General features: G+C 49.9%; 1 protein-coding gene across 3 annotated transcripts in view; it reads left to right on the top strand.

The window, feature by feature from the left end:
- CTNNA1 (catenin alpha 1) overlaps window positions 1-13,542 on the top strand; it is a 148,820-nt gene that overhangs the window by 51,556 nt on the left and 83,722 nt on the right. For all 3 annotated transcript variants that reach the window (XM_038770589.1, XM_038770587.1, XM_038770588.1), the window contains exons 6-7: window positions 56-322; window positions 3,594-3,797. In XM_038770589.1, coding sequence (XP_038626517.1) covers window positions 56-322; window positions 3,594-3,797 — 471 coding nt within the window. The remainder of the gene's footprint in view (window positions 1-55; window positions 323-3,593; window positions 3,798-13,542) is intronic.

The raw sequence follows: 13,542 nt of genomic DNA, 5'->3' as shown, positions 1-13,542 counted from the left end.
GTCTCCCAAGCGCAGAGGCCTCACCCTCCCCCTCCGCCCTCCCTCCCCGGTGCAGGAGCTGAAGGACATCGGCCACCGCGACCAGATGGCGGCCGCCCGCGGGATCCTGCAGAAGAACATCCCCATCCTGTACACGGCGTCGCAGGCCTGCCTGCAGCTCCCGGACGTGGCGGCCTACAAAGTCAACCGCGACCTCATCTACAAGCAGCTGCAGCAGGCCATCACGGGCATCTCCAACGCGGCCCAGGCCACGGCCTCGGACGACGCCTCGCAGCCGCAGGGCGCCGGCGGGGAGCTGGCCTACGCCCTCAACAACTTCGACGTAAGTCGGCGGGGCGGCTCGGCGTGACCCGGTTGCGCCTCGCTGCTCCTGACTCACCTCGTTCGTTCGATCGTATTTATCGAGCGCTGACCGGGTGCAGAGCACTGTGCTAAGAGCTTGGGAAGCACAGCGGGCTCGCAGTCTAGAGTTGCTCTCCTGCTCCAACCCGGCCCGCACACTTGGCTCCTCTAACGCCAGTCTTCTCGCCGTCCCTCCATCTCTGTCTGCTCCTGTCTCCCCCTTCTAGACTGTGAGCCCACCGTTGGGTCGGGACCGTCTCTAGATGTTGCCAATTTGTACTTCCCAAGCGCTTAGTCCAGTGCTCTGCATACAGTAAGCGCTCAGTAAATACGATTGATGATGATGTCTATTGTTCATATCTATTTATTTTATTTTGTTAGTCTGTTTGGTTCTGTTCTCTGTCTCCCCCTTTTAGACTGTGAGCCCACCGTTGGGTCGGGACCGTCTCTAGATGTTGCCAATTTGTACTTCCCAAGCGCTTAGTCCAGTGCTCTGCATACAGTAAGCGCTCAGTAAATACGATTGATGATGATGATGATGATATCTATTGTTCATATCTATTCTATTTATTGTATTTTGTTAGTCTGGTTCTGTTCTCTGTCTCCCCCTTTTAGACTGTGAGCCCGCTGTTAGGTCGGGACCGTCTCTAGATGTTGCCAATTTGTACTTCCCAAGCGCTTAGTCCAGTGCTCTGCATACAGTAAGCGCTCAATAAATACGATTGATGATGATGATGATGATGATATCTATTCTTATCTATTCTATTTTATTTTGTTAGTATGTTTGGTTCTGTTCTCCGTCTCCCCCTTTTAGACTGTGAGCCCGCTGTTGGGTAGGGACTGTCTCTAGATGTTGCCAATTTGTACTTCCCAAGCGCTTAGTGCAGTGCTCTGCACATAGTAAGCGCTCAGTAAATACGATTGATGATTGATGATGATGATTGATCTCATCTAATGATAATAATAATAATAATGTTGGCATTTGTTGGCATTTAGAGAAGCAGCGTAGCTCAGTGACAAGAGCACGGGCTTTGGAGCCGGAGGTCATGAGTTCAAACCCCGGCTCCGCCGATTGTCAGCTGTGTGACTTTGGGCAAGTCACTTCACTTCTCTGTGCCTCAGTTACCTCATCTGTGAAATGGGATTAAGACTGTGAGCCCCCTGAGGGAAAACCTGATCACCTTGTAACCTCCCCCAGCGCTTAGAACAGTGCTTTGCACATACTAAGTGCTTAATAAATGCCATTTTTATTATTATTATTTGTTAAGCGCTTACTATGTGCAGAGCCAGGATTAGAACCACTTTTCATTCATTTATTCATTCAATTGTATTGAGCGCTTACTGTGTGCAGAGCACTGTTCTAAGCATTTGGGAAGTACAAGCTGGCAACATGTGCCACTTGGAAGAGATGTCCCTTTAATAAGGCTTTGAAAAATAATAATAATAATGGAATTTATTAAGCGCTTACTATGTGCGAAGCACTGTTCTAAGCGCTGGGGAGGTTACAAGGTGATCAGGTTGTCCCACGCGGGGCTCACAGTCTTCATCCCCATTTGCCAGATGAGGGAACTGAGGCCCAGAGAAGTGAAGTGACTTGCCCAAAGTCACCCAGCTGACTGTTGGAGGCGCCGGGATTTGAACCCATGACCTCTGACTCCAAAGCCCGTGATCTTTCCACTGAGCCACGGGGCTCCCTGGAGAAAAGGAGCGCGGTTCACATTCAGCATCCAAGATGCGCCTGGTTCTGGGGAAATTGATGGTGTGATTTGCTTTTTAAGTGGATGGGGTCGAGGGCAGGTGAAACTTTACTATAATTGGATTTGATTTTCAAATGTCCTTTTGGAGCCTCAAGTCTATTCAGCGTGACTCGGCGGCGGAAACGTGCCGAAGAAATTCGTCGTCCGTAAAGGCCGGCGAACCCCCCTCGGTTCAGGAAGGGCAAGCGACAAGTCGCCGCGTGATTTAATTGCACGCGACAACTGTACTTGTTAGTATTGTTTGTCCGAGCCGATGGGCAGATTCCCCCCCCAGAGCCCGTCGCTCGGATCTGATTTTCCCCAACGGACGCGTGTGACATTTTTGGCTACGTGCCCCCACCTCACCTTGGCTGAGTTCATTCATTCATTCATTCAATCGTATTTATTGAGCGCTTACCGACGGACGCGTGTGACATTTTTGGCTACGTGCCCCCACCTCACCTTGGCTGAGTTCATTCATTCATTCATTCAATCGTATTTATTGAGCGCTTACCGACGGACGCGTGTGACATTTTTGGCTACGTGCCCCCACCTCACCTTGGCTGAGTTCATTCATTCATTCATTCAATCGTATTTATTGAGCGCCTACCGACGGACGCGTGTGACATTTTTGGCTACGTGCCCCCACCTCACCTTGGCTAAGTTCATTCATTCATTCATTCAATCGTATTTATTGAGCGCTTACCGACGGACGCGTGTGACATTTTTGGCTAAGTGCCCCCACCTCACCTTGGCTGAGTTAATTCATTCATTCATTCAATCGTATTTATTGAGCGCTTACCGACGGACGCGTGTGACATTTTTGGCTACGTGCCCCCACCTCACCTTGGCTGAGTTCATTCATTCATTCATTCAATTGTATTTATTGAGCGCTTACCGACAGACGCGTGTGACATTTTTGGCCACGTGCCCCCACCTCGCCTTGGCTGAGTTCATTCATTCATTCATTCAATCGTATTTATTGAGCGCTTACCGCGTGCAGAGCACTGTACTAAGCGCTTGGGAAGTCCAAATTGGCAACATATAGAGACGGTCCGTACCCAACAGCGGGCTCGAGTTCGATTGACGGAATTTCGAGAAATGACCTGCCTCTGGGTCTGCGGAGCGGCATCTCTCTCACCCTGGACGTCCCCTTTCCGGAAAAGTTACTGTGAAGCAGCGTGGCTCGGTGGAAAGAGCCCGGGCTTGAGAGCCGGAGGTCCTGGGTTCAAATCCCTGCTCCGCCAATCGTCAGCTGTGTGACTTTGGGCGAATCACGCCTCAGTGACCTCATCTGTAAAATGGAGGTGAAGACTGTGAGCCCCCCGTGGGACAACCTGATCACCTCGTAACCTCCCCAGCGCTTAGAATAGTGCTTTGCACATAGTAAGCGCTTAATAAATGCCGTTATCATTATTGGTAGTAGTGTCACCTCTCCCCGGGCATCGTCGGAGTCTCCGGGGAACCGATTTTTTTGCTCAGAGCGGTTCTCTCGTTGCCTTCTCCCGCACCCAGAAGCAAATCATCGTGGATCCCCTGAGCTTCAGCGAGGAACGCTTCCGGCCGTCCCTCGAGGAGCGCCTGGAGAGCATCATCAGCGGGGCCGCCCTGATGGCCGACTCATCTTGCACCCGAGACGACCGGCGAGAGCGTATCGTCGCGGAGTGCAACGCTGTGCGCCAGGCCCTGCAGGATCTGCTGTCGGAGTACATGGGGAATGTGAGTAGCGCTTCCCAAAGCCCGTTTCCCTCATCCCGGTCCCTGGACACCCCCCACGGATGAACTTGTACTTCCCAAGCGCTTAGTACAGCGCTCTGCACACAGTAAGTGCTCAATAAATACGATTGAATGAATGAATGAAGTGGCCGAGTAGCGGCCCCACTGAAAATGGGGGAGTGGCGTTCAATTTGGACCCCAATTTGGGCCGCTGTAGTTAGCCGTGATGGTTTTGGGCCCGTGCGTTGGAGCATTCATTCATTCAGTCGTATTTATTGAGTGCTTACTGTGTGCAGAGCACTGTCCTAAGCGCTTGGGAATTACAGGTTGGCGACATTCATTCATTCAGTCGTATTTATTGAGCGCTTACTGTGTGCAGAGCACTGTACTAAGCGCTTGGGAAGTGCAGGTTGGCGACATTCATTCAATCGTATTTATTGAGCGCTTACTGTGTGCAGAGCACTGTACTAAGCGCTTGGGAAGTACAGGTTGGTCACATTCATTCATTCAGTCGTATTTATTGAGCGCTCACCGTGTGCAGAGCACGGTACTAAGCGCTTGGGAAGTACAGGTTGGCGACATTCATTCATTCAATCGTATTTATTGAGCGCTTACCGTGTGCAGAGCACGGTACTAAGCGCTTGGGAAGTACAGGTTGGCGACATTCATTCAATCGTATTTATTGAGCGCTTACTGTGTGCTGAGCACTGTACTAAGCGCTTGGGAAGTCCAAGTTGGCAACATCTAGAGACAGTCCCTACCCAACAGCGGGCTCACATTCTAGAAGGGGCAGACAGACAGCAAGACAAAACAGATTAACAAAATAAAATAAATAGAATAAATATGTACAAATAAATAAATAATTATAATAATGTAAATAGAATAAATATGCACACATAAAATAAATAAATAATTATAATAATGATGGCTTTTGTTAAGCGCTTACTATGTGCAAAGCACTGTTCTATGCGCTGAGGGGATACAAGGTGATGAGGTTGTCCCACGTGGGGCTCACAGTCTTAATCCCCAATTTACAGACGAGGTAACTGCGGCTCAGAGAAGTGAAGTGACTTGCCCGAGGTCACACAGGAGACATGTGGCAGAGCCGGGATTTGAACCCGTGATCTCTTACTCCAAAGCCCGGGCTCTTTCCACTGAGCCACGCCACTTCCTTATAGAGTATTTATTTCCTCTATAAATAGAGTAATAAATACGTACAAACATATATACAAGTGGTGTGGGGAGGGGACATATAGAGACAGTCCCTCCCCAACAGCGGGCTCACAGTCTAGAAGGGGGAGACAATAATAATAATACAATGGGATGATATAACGGACACATTATGAGAAGCAGCGTGGCTCAGTGGAAAGAGCCCGGGCTTTGGAATCAGTGGTCGTGGGTTCAAATCCCGGCTCTGCCAATTGTCAGCTGGGTGACCATGGGCGAGTCACTTCACTTCTCTGGGCCTCAGTTCCCTCATCTGTAAAATGGGGATTAAGACTGTGAGCCCACTGTGGGACAACCTGATCGCCTTGTATCCCCCCAGCGCTTAGAACAGTGCTTTGCACATAGTAAGCGCTTAATAAATACCATCATTATTATTATTATTATTCCCTGCCGCAACGAGCTCACAGTCTAGAGGGAAAGTATCTTGAGGGAGCGGGCCCATGCCCACGGAGGGATTTGAGGGCACGTGGAGAATCGCGACGGTGGTCACTCCGAGTCCCCCCCAATCATTTCACACCGGGAGCGAGTTGGGGTGTGCCTGGGGGGAGCGTGACCCCCAAACCACATTGGTGGCTCGCCCGATATGGGGCATTATTAGTTACTTTACCTTGGCGATCGTCCTGCTCTGTCGCCCTATTTTGCCACGGGCACAGATTGGGGCATGGGCAGCTCTTGACCGCGGGCCACGTTCGATGGAGCCTAAAATAGTTGTTCACTTCGAGGACCGTGTCCGCCCGAATTGACTTGCGTCTACTCCAGCGGCTCAGAACCGTGTTTGACATCTACAAGTGATGTTTTTGTCGCCCGTCTCCCTCTTCTAGACTGTGAGCCCGTTGTTGGGGAGGGACCGCCTCTAGATGTTGCCAACTTGGACTTCCCAAGCGCTTAGTACAGTGCTCTGCGCACACTAAATATAATTGAATGAATGAATGAGCGTAGAATACCGCTCGGGGACCGACGTCTAGAAAGACCGCACGGCCCCTTCTGCCCCAAATGACGGTTCTTTCTTCTTCCGCGCCGATCGTCACGTTTCCCGCCTTTGCGCGTCCACGTTTTCCTGTTGCCGATCAAAAGACAACTCAGTCGCTCGATTAAATCCTCCTAGCGTGCACTTAAGTGGAGGAGAGGAAAATGTAACCCGCTTAAATTGAGCGTCTCGGGAGAAAGGGGTGACTGGGACTTGTTTTTGTCATTTTGAAAAATGTATTACTTAATTTTTTTAACCCGGTATTTTCCCCACTCCTTCCCTCCGGCAAACCGACTCGGTTCCGCGCGGCCCGTAGAGGCTGGTGGTTAGTCTCGAAGGTAAATTCTGTGGGCGAAGATGAATGCGTTCTCTCATTTATCTTGTTTCTACCACATTTGTGAAGTTAGTGGAGCATACTGAATATTTTTTAAGCCACTGCCATGCTGGAACTGGAGCCAGCCTCCCTCGGAAAAATGAGATTAGAGGCTCAGTGAAATCAAGTGGAAAAAGCAATTGATAAGTCATGGTGAAAATGCGGGACACGTTTAAAAATCCGTATCTGGGCTCGAAAATCTCCAGAGTCACCGGTGGAGAATGAATCGGACCGACAGGGTCTTAAACAGGGAAAGAAAGGGCCACAGATCTCCCGTGGTCTCCCAAGGAGGAACCAGATGTCTTATTAAATCTCAAATGGCGGCCTTTTCCGTGCTGGGTTTGATGCGTTGGGCGCGGAATGATGTGGGACCTCCGTGTGTTTCCCGCCTCCCCTGCTTGGACTCCCTCGTGTTTTTCCTTCGTTTTCCCCCAATGGATACAGACTCACCCCATCTGACAGACGCCAGAAGTCCCGAAAAAGTCACATATTCTCTCCCTCCTCTCAGTCAAGGCTTCACGCCATCTTAGCCTGGAACTCAGTCCTCCCCGCGGCCTTCACATCCCGCAAGGGCGTCCGAAAAGACGTCTGCCTCGGTTCCTCATGAGGAATTAGTATCCAGCCCCACGGGACAACCCCCAGAGCCTTCATCTTGGCGTCAGAGCGGGAGGGACGTCGGAAGAAAGCGATGCAGGCCATCGCCTCGACCGCTTCCCCCTTAAAGCCGACGGTGGGAGGACAGGGAGGTGGGATGCAGGGCCCCAGGAGTGGATTTGGGATATCGCTAGATTTGGGATATCCCCCGTGCCCGAGAGGAAGGCTCGGCCAAGGTGTCCGGCGGCCTCTCTCGGTTTTTCCGAATTCCACACCGCTTCCGGGGGAGTCTTTTGGACTCCATCCCTCCGTGACTCAGGGAGGGCTCCCATTGCTAGTCGTTTCCCGAAAAGCTTCTCCAACCGGGATGCGCAGTTGCTTTTCCTGCAACCAGAACCTCGCCAAAACACATTTGCAGCATCCAGACCCGTCCCGGCCACAGGGAAAGGGCTTTATTTATTGAGCGCTCACTGTGGGCAGAGCGCTAGAGTAAGCGCTTGGGAGAATACAGTAAAACAGGCACATCCCATGCCCACAACGAGCTTACAGTCCAGAGGGGGAGACGGACATTAATGTAAATAAATAAATGCGGATGCGGACATGAGTCCTGTGGGGCTGGGAGGGAGGATGAGTAATAATAATAATAATAATAATAATAATAATAATAATGGCATTTATTAAGTGCTTACTAAGGGGAAAGCACTGTTCTAAGCGCTGGGGAGGTTACAGGGTGATCAAGTTGTCCCACGGGGGGCTCACAGTCTTCATCCCCAGTAAAGGGAGCAAGTCAGAAGGGAGCGGAGGAGAAAGAAAGGAGGGCTTAGTCAGGGAAGGCCTCTTGGAGGAGACGGGCCTTCAGTAAGGCTTTGAAGGGAGGGGAGAATCATTGTCAGATATTCATTCATTCATTCAATTATATTTATTGAGCGCTTACTGTGTGCAGAGCACTGTACTAAGCGCTTGGGAAGTCCAAGTTGGCAACATCTAGAGACGGTCCCTACCCAACAGCGGGCTCACGGTCTAGAAGGGATGAGACTAGAAGGGATAGATGAGATGGGAGTAGCAGTTGGAAAGGAATTCATTCATTCATTCATTCATTCAGTTGTATTTATTAATAATAATAATAATAATAATGTTGGTATTTGTTAAGCACTTACTATGTGCAGAGCACTGTTCTAAGCACTGGAAAGCACTGTTCTAAGCACTGGGGGGGATACAAGGTGATCAGGCTGTCCCACGGGGGGCTCACAGTCAATCCCCATTTTACAGATGAGGGAACTGAGGCACAGAGAATAATAATAGTAATAATAATGGCATTTATTAAGCGCTTACTATGTGCAAAGCACTGTTCTAAGCACTGGGGAGGTTACAAGGTGATCAGGCTGTCCCACGTGGGGCTCACAGTCAATTCCCATTTTACAGATGAGGGAACTGAGGCACAGAGAAGTGAAGTGACTTGCCCAAAGTCACACAGCTGACAATGGGTGGAGGCGGGATTTGAACCCATGACCACTGACTCCAAAGCCCGGGCTCTTTCCATTGAGCCACGCTGCTTCTCTAAATTTTATCTCAGCACTCTTAGGTGATCTATTCTAGACCCTCCTAGGTATTTACAATGTTTTTTTAAACTCTCATACCAGAGAAGGGATTAGAACCCAGGCCTCCAGCCTTTCAAGGCTGTTACTTTCCCTCTGAGCCACCACAGGCCTCACAAGCGCTCATTTATTGAGCGCTTACTGTGTGCAGAGCACTGTACTAAGCGCTGGGGAAGTACAAGTTGGTAACGTATAGAGACAGTCCCTACCCAACAGTGGGCTCACAGTCTAGAAGGGGGAGACAGAGAACAAAACAGAACATATTAACAAAGTAAAATAAATAGAATGAATATGTACAAGTAAAATAAATAGAATAATAAATAATAATATATGTGTACAAACATATATATATGTATGTATATATATATATATACAGGTGCTGTGGGGAGGGGAAGGAGGTAAGGTTGGGGGGATGGAGAGGGGGAGTAGAAACTAATGAGAATTAGAAACTCATCCTAATGAGAATGCCAAGTGGCTAATACGGTGCCCTGCCCATAGTGATCGATAAATACGATAGATTGCGATAGATGAGATGGAGGTAGTAGCTGTCGGAAAGGATTGAGACACCCCCCCCCCCCCCCCCCCCCCCCAGCCTCTCCCCGCGGCGGCACGTTGGCCGGGCAGAGCCTCACGGACCCCCCGGGTTAAGCCAGTTGGCTCCCTTCTACAGGCTCGAGATTTTCCCGTGCCGGCTGCTGCCAGAGAAATTTTCTTTCTTGGCTTTTGCGCCAGCCCCATCGTGAGCTGTGTGAAGCCCACGCCGAAGCCTCAGATCGAAAGCGAACCGGTCGCCAGCCCCTGTGGCGTGCTCCCCCATCCATCTCGTCTGGCTCGGCCCGTTCGGAGCGCCACGATTCGGGGAAATGACGCAGGCGAGGGAGGTTGCTTGCGGAGTCAGGAAAAAAAATGATCTCCCCGGCCCTCGCCCCCTCAGCACGGCGGGCTTCTTATCCATCAGTGGATCTGTGTTGCCAACTTGGACTTCCCAAGTGCTTAATACAGTGCTCTGCACACAGTAAGCGCTCAATAAATACGATTGGTTGATTGGACACTGGCTGAAGGAGGTGGGACTTCAAGCAGTCTCCTGCAGTCTCCTTCCCTTCCCCACAGCACCTGTATATATGTTTGTACATATTTATTACTCTATTTATTTTACTTGTACCTATTCTATTTATTTTATTTTGTTAGTATGTTTGGATTTGGTCTCTGTCTCCCCCTTTTAGACTGTGAGCCCAATGTTGGGTAGGGATTGTCTCTATATGTTGCCAATTTGTACTTCCCAAGCGCTTAGTACAGTGCTCTGCACATAGTAAGCGCTCAATAAATACGATTGATGATGATGATGCAAAATAGCTGACCCCCCCCGGGGGAATCGGAGAATATCTTCGCAAAATATCTGACCCCCCACCCGGGAGAATCGGAGAACACCCCCTTCCCAAATTCCACCTGCTTTTTAAAGTCTCACAGCAAGGGAGGGTGAACAGTCGGGGAAACAGCACAGGCCCGGGACCCCGAAAGTCATGTTTTCTAATCCCGGCTCCACCACTTGTCTGCTGTGTGATGATGATGATGGCATTTATTAAGCGCTTACTATGTGCAAAGCACTGTTCTAAGCGCTGGGGAGTTTACAAGGTGATCAGGTTGCCCCATGGGGGGCTCACAGTCTTCATCCCCATTTTCCAGATGAGGGAACTGAGGCCCAGAGAAGTGAAGTGACTTGCCCAAAGTCACCCAGCTGACAATTGGCGGAGCCGGGATTTGAACCCATGATAATACGTTTTGTTTTAATGATAGCATTTAAGCGCTTACTATGTGCAAGGCACTGTTCTAAGCGCTAGGGAGGTTACAAGGTGATCAGGTTGTCCCACGGGGGGGCTCGCAGTCTTCATCCCCATTTTACAGATGAGGGAACTGAGGCCCAGAGAAGTGAAGTGACTTGCCCAAAGTCACCCAGCTGACAATTGGCGGAGCCGGGATTTGAACCCATGAACTCTGACTCCAAAGCCCGGCCTCTTTCCAGTGAGCCACGCTGCTTCTTGGGCAAGTCAGCTCCTTTCTCTGTGCCTCAGTTACCTCATCTGTAAAATGGGGATTAAAACCGTGAGCCTGTTGTGGGCAGGGCGGCTCTTAGAGCCGTGAAGTAAGCGCTTAGCAAATCCTGTAATTAAGCCGATCACTGTACTACCCGTGATCCTGAGGTGGGACATGGTCCCTGTCCCGTGTGGGGGCGATTCTTCCGGGCCAATCAATCGATCAATCAATTGTATTTATTGAGCGCTTACTGTGTGCAGAGCACTGTACTAAGCGCTTGGGAAGTCCAAGCTGGCAACATATAGAGACAGTCCCTACCCAACAGTGGGCTCACAGTCTAGAAGGGGGGGACAGAGAAGCAGCGCGGCTCAGTGGAAAGAGCCTGGGCTTTGGAGTCAGAGGTCATGGGTTCAAATCCCGGCCCCACCACTTGTCAGCTGTGTGACTTTGGGCAAGTCACTTCACTTCTCTGGGCCTCAGTTCCCTCGTCTGTAAAATGGGGATGAAGACTGTGAGCCCCCCGTGGGACAACCTGATCACCTTGTAACCTCCCCAGCGCTTAGAACAGTGCTTTGCACATAGTAAGCGCTTAAGAAATACCATCATTATTATTATTATTATTATTAATAAATACCATCATTATTATTAGCCCCGCGGGGAATGGTGGGAGAAATACCGAATCTCTTCAGACCGAGTTGACGGCGTTGTGCTCCCTCACCCCCTCTGAAATTTTAATCATCTTGAATTATGACTGTCTTTATGTTTAAAATATGCCCAGAGGCTTGTAGTTTATAAGAAAAATGTAATAAGTATTGGGAGTCCCTCCGATCCGTCTCCTTCCTTCTCTCTTCACCTCCATCGGGGGTCTCAAAAAACAAGCCCACCACAGTTCAGGGACGGGGGGCCTCACCCCTGACTCACAGAAATGAAAAGATTGGCTAGCAACTGTGATAGTCACACAGTTGTGACTATCACAGTTGTGATAGTTGTGACTATCACAACTGTGATATTCAGCGTTTATCACTGTACTAAGCGCTGGGGTCGTCTAGTCTTCTAGACCGTGAGCCCGCTGTTGGGTAGGGACCGTCTCTATATGTCGCCAATTTGGACTTCCCAAGCGCTTAGTCCAGTGCTCTGCACACAGTAAGCGCTCACTAAATACAACTGAATGAAATACAAGATAATCAGGTCCCACGTGGGATCCTAGTAGGACAGAGAAAAGGCATTGCCTCTCCATTTGGCAGATGAGGGAACTGAGGCCCAGAGACGTGAAGTGACTTGCCCGAGGTCACACAGCACTGCCCTGGCTCCGCGGCCTGGGCTCTTTCCGTTGGGCCACACTGCTTCGCCATCAGGGAATTTACCATGTAGAGGGGGGGATTGACAACTACTGGATGGGGGGTATATTAGAGTCTATAAGATAAAATAATAATAATAATGATGGCATTTATTAAGCGCTTACTATGAGCAAAGCACTGTTCTAAGCACTGGGGAGGTTCCAAGATGATCTGGTTGTCCCACGGGGGGCTCACAGTCTTCATCCCCATTTTTACAGATGAGGGAACTGAGGCCCAGAGAATCAATCAATCAATCAATCGTATTTATTGAGCGCTTACTGTGTGCAGAGCACTGTACTAAACGCTTGGGAAGTACAAGTTGGCAATATATAGAGACGGTCCCTACCCAGCAGTGGGCTCACAGTCTAGAAGAATTGAAGTGACTTGCCCAAAGTCACACAGCCGACAGTTGGAGGAGTCGGGATTTGAACCCATGACCTCTGACTCCAAAGCCCGGGCTCTTTCCACTGAGGCACGCTGTGCCAAGATATGAACAGAGATGCCGTGGGGGTGGTGGTCACTTTAAGTGTTTAATGACATTTTGGGGGATATAAAGTGGAGAGAGATTAGGGTTCGCCTGGAGGAGCTGTGATCGCAGAAGGACTTTTAAGGTGTGGAGAGAGGATTCAGTCAATTGTATTCATTAAGCGCTTACTATGTGCAGAGCACTGTACTGAATGCTTGGAAAGTACAATTCAGCAGCAAAGAGAGACAATCCCTGCCCACAACGGGCTCACAATTCATTCAATCGAATTTATTGAGCGCTTACTGTGTGCAGAGCACTGTACTACTACTACTACTAATGGCATTTATTAAGCTTAATAAATCCCTTAATCCTTCTAATCCCTGCTCCCTCACACAGCTGCTGTGTGACCTTGGGCAAGTTACTTTATAATGGCATTTCATTAAGCGCTTACTATGTGCCAAGCACTGTTCTAAGTGCTGGGGAGGTTATAGGGTGATCAGGTTGTCCCATGGGGGGCTCACAGTCTTAATCCTCCTTTTACAGATGAGGGAACTGAGGCACAGGGAAGTGACTTGCCCAAAGTCACCCAGCTGACAGTTGGCGGAGCCGGGATTTGAACCCACGACCTCTGACTCCAAAGCCCGGGCTCTTTCCCCTGAGCCACGCTGCTTCTCTAAGCGCTTGGGAAGTGCCATCATTATTGCGTGGGTCAGTGGAAAGAGCACGGACTTTGGAGTCCGAGGTCATGGGTTCAAATCCCGGCTCCGCCAACTGTCAGCTGGGTGACTTAGGGCAAGTCACTTCACTTCTCTGGGCCTCAGTTACCTCATCTGTAAAATGGGGATTAAAATTGTGAGCCCCATGTGGAACACCCTGATCACCCTTTATCTACCCCAGCGCTTAGAACAGTGCTTCGCACATAGTAAGCGCTTAACAAATTCTCCGTGGATTCTCTGTGGTTCTCCGTGGATTAGCGTGGCTCAGTGGAAAGAGCACGGACTTTGGAGTCAGAGGTCATGGGTTCAAATCCTGGCTCCGCCAGTTGTCAGCTGTGTGACCTTGGGCAAGTCACTTCACTTCTCTGGGCCTCAGTTCCCTCATCTGGAAAATGGGGATGAAGACTGTGAGCCCCCCTTGGGACAACCTGATCACCTTGTA

The sequence above is a fragment of the Tachyglossus aculeatus genome, chromosome X2 (genome assembly GCF_015852505.1).
Source record: "Tachyglossus aculeatus isolate mTacAcu1 chromosome X2, mTacAcu1.pri, whole genome shotgun sequence".
Taxonomy (NCBI): domain Eukaryota; kingdom Metazoa; phylum Chordata; class Mammalia; order Monotremata; family Tachyglossidae; genus Tachyglossus; species Tachyglossus aculeatus.
The sequence above is the reverse complement of the archived record's forward strand: the minus strand, read 5'-3'. Positions and strand labels throughout refer to the sequence as shown.